Source organism: Austrofundulus limnaeus, unplaced genomic scaffold, assembly GCF_001266775.1.
Source record: "Austrofundulus limnaeus strain Quisiro unplaced genomic scaffold, Austrofundulus_limnaeus-1.0 Scaffold85, whole genome shotgun sequence".
NCBI classification, from domain to species: domain Eukaryota; kingdom Metazoa; phylum Chordata; class Actinopteri; order Cyprinodontiformes; family Rivulidae; genus Austrofundulus; species Austrofundulus limnaeus.
In genome coordinates, this window is record NW_013952487.1 from 314171 (window position 1) to 322168 (window position 7998).

A 7998-nucleotide genomic window follows, 5' to 3' on the forward strand; every position below is an offset into this window, starting at 1 on the left:
TGTCAAAATATTTTTTTGTCATTTTAAACCTGCAGAAGGCTTGAAGTTCATTAGCTGACGAGGCGAATGCTAACAGTAGGAAAAGGCTAACTGAAGGCTAAAGTAGTAAAAAAGTTATAACAGAAGTTCAAATAAAAACATTTATTGTCCCGCAGCAGTTATACACCAATCCACAGAAACTGTATATTTCTGTGACATTATCAAATAGTTTTTTTATAGTGAAATCAAATGTTTTTTTCATAAAAATATATATTTAAATTTCAGTTTTTTTAAAAAAATAAACCAAATCAATAAATTTTCTTCCTGTTTTCATGTTGTTTCTGTAGATCCATAAACCCAGTCTGCCATCTAGTGGTCAGACTGGAGAAACTCATGAAGTTTTATTTGTGTTTTTAAAGTTTACCTTTTTTATTTGATTTTTCCATAACTTTAAAATGTGATTATTTTCAAACTGAGGATAAACGAAAGAAGCTCCTGTTTGTTAAAGTTTTAAACAAATGTGTGACGTTAGCGCCTGAAGTTTAGCTCATAATCTGACCAAATTTTAGCCGTTTTGATGTTTAACGAATCTGGAATTGATCACGAGTTTTAGTCGTAAGAGTTTTGTTAAAATCGGTGTTTCGTGAGATATTTTGCTAACACGCTCATCATGGCAGCCGACGTCCGCGGTGAAATCAGAATAAATGTTCAAGAATTTGTTTTATTCTGATTATAATTTACTGTCGGTTGAGATTAAAGAGAAATAAAAGCTCTCAAACAGAAGCTGTTGGAATAATTTATTATTTTGTGTCTTAAGCTTCGTGTTCGGATCATCTCGGCTCGGTTCTGAGGACCAGACATAAGGTTCAACTGACCGGAGACAACAGTATGGTTTCACCAGCAGARCATCTCAACAAAAAGAGGTTTGTTTGTTTGTTTGTTTGCTCACGGTCCGACCCGCTCCACAGACGGTTCTGATGTGACGGAACCAAGAACTCGTGTGAGTCCCAGTTTATTTTATCTGAAGTTCAGTTATCAGGATAAAAACTGATCTGGTTAACTCCCTGACACTCAGCGAACACAGGTGTCCAAAATCCTGCATCAGTATTCTGAGGTGGTTCTCTGAGAGGGTTGTGAAGAACAAGTATCTTACCTGTTGTAGATCGGATCAGGTTTCAGCTGTTTACCTGCTTTAACACACCTGAGTTGAGTAAATGAAACCTCAGAATGTCATCAAATGTAGACGTCTGTCGTTTACTTCAGGTGTGTTGAAGCAGGTARCAGCTGAAGGTCCTGCTTTTAGTTTTAACGTGATAATAAAATAAAGAATAAAGAACTAAAAGGTTTAAATGTGAGATGATAAATCAGAAGAAAATGAGGTGAAAAAAAAGAAAAAGAAAAATACAAATCATTCATATTTTATTAAACTCTTACAATCCATTTGAATAAATGATCGTTTAATTTAACAGGAAATGTGCTAAAAAAATAAAAGAAATAATATCTGCTTGTTACATGTTTTAGGTCTCAAATTTAAATAAAATCAAACATCCTGAACCCCACGTTGAATGAAACAGAAAATTCAATTAAATAAATAACAAAAAGATAGATCTGGAGCTAACTCCAACGTTTTCCAGCTTTACGTCGGTTCGCTGGCTGCTTTTATTTATTTATTTATTTATTTATTTATTTCAAACACAAACTGATGAAAGCTGGAGGGAATCTTTCTGATTTCAGTCTTATTTAGCTCCAGGTGGAGCAAAAACAAAATCAGCCGAGGAGGGAAGGAGCAGAAACATGGTCGCAGACGAAACGCTGAGTCGGCGAGAATTTGAGTGATAAAAATAAAAACATTTCCTTCAGGAAAACAAACTTAGTTTTAAAACAGCAGCACAAATCAGACACGCCTCAGATTAATTTCATGTTAAATCTGGTGGATTAGATTAAATCCCTGCAGGGAATGCCCATCACCCAACAGTTTCAGTTACAGTTAGTGATGTGWTGGAGGTCACCCTCAGCTACTACCACAACAAACTTCAGCTCATTATCTGACTGAGTTGTCGTCTTTTTCCTGTTTGCTAAGATCAATCAGCTGCGGCGGCCATTTTTAATCAGGCCAGCAGCTGCAGAAGCTCATCCAACAGTAACTCAGAGGATCAGAACTAGAGTCACGGCTGAAGTTCAGCCCAGATTCATCCAAACATTTCTAATAAATATTTATTTGTCTGTTTGGTCGTTCCTCTAACTGCAGGTCACCTTATTTAAACCAGAAAACAACCAAACATCTACTGTTGTTCCTCAAACCGACCAGCATCTTTAGTGTCAGAACCAGAACCGGCTGCAGGGACAAACGACTCAGGACCAGGAGGAGCTGSTCTGGGTTTCCCTCCTGGACCCGTCCACAGAATCAGAACCACTCAGCTGCCACTCCACGTCTGTAAACTACTAAAAAAATAACTAAAAGTAAAATTACATGAACAGAAAATGACTTTGGTAAAAATAAATTTCACTGATGAGAAAACGACTCAAGTAAAAGTCATAAAACTGTTCACAAAAACTGGGAAAGTAAAAGTACTTTTACACACTCTCTAAGAAATAAACTGTTGAATTTACTGARCCAAACTGGTTCCAGTAAACCAGGTTGAGTAAACTGATCAATATTTTTATATTCTTTGTTCAGTTTACTCATCCAGGCTCAGTGGAACCAGCTGACGTGACTTTGACTAAATCCAACTCTTCATTTTTAGAGCAGAAACATCTTTCATGAGTTTAAACAGATTTTATTTGTAATGAGGTTTTACATTTTAAAGTAAAGAAGTAAAAGGATCATTTTTAGCTTTAAAATGTAACAAAATAAAAGTAAAAGTAGCTATTTCAAAAAAATAATTGGTAAAATTACAAATCCTCAAAAAAAACTATTAAGTAGTGACTATAAACCTCTGTGTCACTCAAATGGTGGAAAATTTACACGAAAATTAGCAAATTTCATCCCAGTTTCCTTCAATCCTGAGTGTTTAGGACCAGAGAGCCTTACAGCTGATTTTTAAACTCTAAACTGTACATTTACTGAGCCTCCTTGGTAAACAGTACTCTATTTATTACTTTGTAAATCTTCGACAAAATCCACTAAAAATAGGATTAAACCAGTTTTCCAGTGGTTATTCTGATTAACGAGACAAATTAATCCAAACATCTGGAATCACTCCTGATAAGTACGATCCAGTTTAAAAAGTCGCTTCAAAAGTCAAGAATCTCAAGATGTGATTTTTTTTTTTTTTAGTTTGACCAAATCATTTCTGATTTGTTGCAGATTTAAAATAAAACGGTTCTTCATTTCAAAACGGTTTTCTTGTGGACATAAAGGCCACTCTAAAGCAGAATGAGGCGGAGCTAAAGAAGGCTGGGGCGGGGCTAAATCAGACTAGGTGGAGCTAAAACACGCTGGGGCGGGGCTAAAGCAGGAGGAGTGCATCTGAATCAGTCTGAGGAGGATCTAAAGTAGACTGGGCGGGGCTAAAATAGGCTGGGGCGGGGCTAAAGCAGGACAATGTATCTGAATCAGTTTAATCGGATCTAATTAGGCCAGGTTTGATGTGGACGATGAAATAACGAGCTAAACTATAGAAAAATGAGCMGTGACTGGTCACAATCAATCAAATCAGTGAGACTTCAACTGAAACTAAGCAAACTTTCTCACAGTTTGGAGTCACCAAACGTCCTCYGACAGCCACAGCCTGATGAGACCCCAGCTGTAGAAGAACTACGTCTCAGTGGAGGTCTCCGTCGGGTGTTTTCTGGTTTGTTTTCATACGTCGACACGGTCAGCGAACAACGACCGAAACAAGCTCCGCCTCTCAAACCTAAATGAGCCCAAATGAACGTCCAATCACAATGATCCCGTCAAACACAAGGAGGTATGAGTGTCGACTGAACTGCTTTAACAAAAAGTTCCGTTTAAACCTGTACGAGCATCTGTAGCACCATTTCAACAAAACTACATTTAATATGTACATCTGGACTCATTTTACATTCAACATTTCATTTATGTTGCTTTTGTTGTCTTTGGTCTCAGCCTCCTTCAGAAAATAAAACAACAGAAACAGGATGATGATGATGATGATGAAGAAACCAACAGAAAAGGAGGAATGAAGGTGATTTTTACTGAGTGAATCCAGAAACGGTTCATTTCAGAAACCAAAACGACAAACTTCCCAAACCTGAGCTGCAGCAACACGTCTGTTTTTTAAATTTTAACAGCTTATTTAAGAACAAATCGAGTATCCGATCACTCTAAAGAAGCAACGAGCAGAATCAGTGAAGTAACGAGTTTTAAATAGTGTTTAAAACATGTTTTAAAAGAGCAGATTTTCAGAGAGCAGCCTCCCAGGAGTACCTGTCACCACCGTTTGATCCCTACACATTCATGAGTTCAGCTGCTGAGTTTAGCTGCCTGCTCCTTCTCCAACTTCTCTTTAGCCTTTTCCTTCTCCATCAGCTTCTCCTCCTTCTGCACCATCGCCAAGATGTCCGCCACCTGCGAGGTTGCGATGTCGATGTCCTCTTTGTCGATCAGCTCCACCACCTGAGAGAAACCCAACAATCATCAGCTGATATTCTGAGGCAGGAACTGAGGAGATGTGAAAACGGTGGAGTCAGACGGTCTGTGTGAGTCAGAAGATGGTAACGATCGTGTGATGCAGTAAAAACTGCCTGTTCGTGTGCGTTCTGGGCTTACTTTGATGACATCATCGATGTCAATCTTCCCGTCTTTGTTTTCGTCGAGGGTCTCGGCGATCCGCTGCAGCTTGTCCTCGGGAATGTTCTGGATCTGCCGCATGATGCCGATGAGCTCGTCCATGCCGACCAGGTTCTCCCTGAAGGTGCGGAAAGAACTGCATACAGGAAACGGTTACCAGGTTTGACGGGGCGGAGCGATCTGAGATTTTACTGGATGTCTTTACTCCACGCCACCGCCAGCAGGGGGCGCTCTCATTAATTCTACATGTTACACAACAGAGATTTCTCCTCTGCATCAAGTCCAGCACATCTGTTCACTTTGTACTTGTGCTTTTATTATGTAAGATTCAAAATTCAGATTTCCTGCTTTTTACTTTATTTTGAAGCATTTTTAATAATCTGTTTCTGCAGAATTTGTGCTTTTTTTATATCAAAACCTCAGCTCGTTCAGTGCTGGTGCTCTGACTTTTAAAAATGTTATAGTTTTTACAGTATTTAACTGATTTTACAACTTTTTGTTTCATAAAAATACAGTTTTAGTTTTTCAAAAAATATTTTTCTCAGAAATCTGCTTCAGCTGCAGGCTCTAATTGTGTTTTAAATGCTACTTTTAGCTGCCGTTCTGCTACTTWTCTTAATAATTTTAGCTTTTATCTAGACTTTTTTAGCTTTAGCATTTAGCTAGTCAACACTATTTTTTGCTTTTAGCAAACGTTCTGATGCTTTTAGCTTCCATCTGAAATGTTGGATAGATACTAGCTAACCTTCTTGTACATCTAGCTTTTAGTCAGGTTTTTGTCACTTTTAGCTACTTTTCGATTTCAGCTAATCTTTTGATATTTTTAGCTTCAAGCTAACATTTTGATACATTTAGATGCTAGCTGACATTATGATACTTTGAGCTTCAAGCTAACATTTTGATAATTCTAGCTTCTAGCTAACCTTTTGTTACTTTTAGCATCTAGCTAACCTTTTGTTACTTTTAGCATCTAGCTAACCTTTTGGTACTTTTAGCTTCTAGCCAACCTTTTGTTACTTTTAGCTTCTAACTAATCTTTTGATGCTTTTAGATGCTAGCTAATCTTTTGATACTTTGAGCTTCAAGCTAACATTTTGATGCTTCTAGCTAACCTTTTGGTACTTTTAGCTTCTAGCTAACCTTTTGGTACTTTTAGCTTCTAGCTAACCTTTTGGTGCTTTTAGCTTCTAGCTAACCTTTTGGTGCTTTTAGCTTCTAGCTAACCTTTTGGTACTTTTAGCTTCTAGCTAACCTTTTGGTACTTTTAGCTTCTAGCTAACCTTTTGGTGCTTTTAGCTTCTAGCTAACCTTTTGGTGCTTTTAGCTTCTAGCTAACCTTTTGGTACTTTTAGCTTCTAGCTAACCTTTTGGTACTTTTAGCTTCTAGCTAACCTTTTGGTACTTTTAGATGCTAGCTAATCTACTGATGCTTTTAGATGCTAGCTAATCTTTTGGTGCTTTTAGCTTCTAGCCAACCTTTTGGTACTTTTGGCTAGCTAGCTAGCTAACATTTCGGTACTTTTCGACTTTTACCTAACCGTTTGGTATGTATGTTTTAGCCAGGTTTTTGTCCTTTTGTTACTTTTTAGTCAGTCTTTTGATCCTTTTAGCCTTTAGCTAACTTTTAGTACTTTTCGAGTCTAGCTTGACTTTTAGCCATCGTTCTGACACTTTGAGCTACGCTTCTGATGCTTTCAGATTCTAACTAGCATTTTGATACTTTTAGATTTGACTATGATTTTGTTTACCTAATATTTTGAGATTTTATCTAAAATGTCCTTTGCTTTCCTCGTGGTTTTTGGACGTAGAACGACCTGAAGTCAATTAAAACAATAAATCTTCGTACCTGACGGGGGGCGTGGCTCCACTGTCCACCTGTCCGTCCAGGACGACCTTGTCCTTCTCCAGCTCCAGGATGATCTTGTCGATGCGACTGATCATCCGGGTCACCCTCTTCGACAGACGCTTGCTGGCCTTCGACTCCTCCAGAGACTTCTCTTGACCCGTCTTAGAAAACTCGCTCTTCATCTCCTCCAAGTCCTGGAACGTTAAAGCTCATTTAAAGGATATTTATCACAGACGATGGTGTAAAGATCGAGTAAAAAACACTAGAAGCGTATCATATACAGTAAATAAATGCAGGCACCTCGCTGTACTCCTGAACATCGTCTTTMAGCTCCTCCAGCTCTTCTTTCTCCAGAGTCAGAAGTTTCTTCTGCTCCTTCAGCTTTGAAAAGGCGTCACTCAACAGGTCAATCTCTTCTTTAGTGATCTCCTCATCCTAGAAAATAAAATAAAATATAAACAAATGTTTTAAACATGAAAAACAGAAAAGAAAGGCTAAAAATATAAACTTGACCACTGCAGGGATGAACTGCTGTGAGGAGGAGGACTTGTGGTGAAGAGAGTCAGAGAAACAAATACTGGAAGCTACGGAAGGAAGGATGTGAGGAGTTCAAAGAGAAGAAGACAGGAGACAGATCTGGACAGCAGAGGAGGGACAGTGGGTATGCTGGTAGAAGAATGTTAGAGATACAGATAAAGAAGACATGGAGGACAGAGGACAGAGTGGGGGAGGACAGCTCACTGTGGACACCCTGAGGAGGAACAGCCTAAAGAAGAACATTAATCTGTGTAATAATGAAGCTAACCTGGAAGTGCAGAGCAGGCTGCCGCTGTTTAAAGTCATATAAAAGAAGACGTGAGGCTCAAAGGTTAATGTTCAGCTCCAGATGGTTACATCAGTGTGTTAACGTTACCTTCAGTCCCTCTACAGGAGGAGCTGGGTCCTTCAGCGTCTCTGAATGAGACGACTCCGCCTCGGCCTCGCTCAGCTTCACCACGCTGGGCTCAGGCTCCGACTCGCCCTCCTGCAGGCGGCAGCAGAGTTACATCACAAACAGACGAGTGGAAAATATAAAGAACAACCAAACTGGGACATCTGGGACACTTTTCTGCTAACAGGAACTGTCTAAGAGKAGCTTCTGATGGAGAGAGCTGCCTGTACGGCAAGCCGAGCGTCATAAATTACACACCTGAAAGCGTTCTATGGAAAGATAGACTTAACAAAATAAGTCAAAAAGAAAAAATAAGTAGGTCCTCTGGATGGGTTCTTCTTTAGTGAAACGTTTCGTCTCTCCTCCAAGAGACTTCTTCAGTCTGATGGGACTTTGAGCCCCGCCTGCATTCACTACATACACATGACACGACACCTAAGAACCACAGCATCCAAACCAATAAGTCAGGTGATGGGACACATGACCCTC

The 7998-nt window shown here is 39.1% G+C and overlaps 1 protein-coding gene and 1 long non-coding RNA gene across 2 annotated transcripts in view; one reads left to right on the forward strand and one right to left on the reverse strand.

Annotated features, from left to right (window-relative positions):
* The window catches only part of LOC106519946 (uncharacterized), a 4330-nt gene extending 1854 nt beyond the window's left edge, over positions 1 to 2476 (forward strand). Inside the window, exon 2 of the long non-coding RNA XR_001310494.1 lies at positions 797 to 2476. This is a non-coding gene — a long non-coding RNA (uncharacterized LOC106519946). The remainder of the gene's footprint in view (positions 1 to 796) is intronic.
* A 764-nt stretch (positions 2477 to 3240) lies between these two features.
* The window catches only part of letm1 (leucine zipper-EF-hand containing transmembrane protein 1), a gene marked incomplete in the record, with an annotated part of 17278 nt that continues 12520 nt past the window's right edge, over positions 3241 to 7998 (reverse strand). Inside the window, 6 exon segments of the mRNA XM_014011816.1 lie at positions 3241 to 4558; positions 4712 to 4868; positions 6579 to 6772; positions 6879 to 7013; positions 7384 to 7407; positions 7492 to 7602. Coding sequence (XP_013867270.1) covers positions 4406 to 4558; positions 4712 to 4868; positions 6579 to 6772; positions 6879 to 7013; positions 7384 to 7407; positions 7492 to 7602 — 774 coding nt within the window.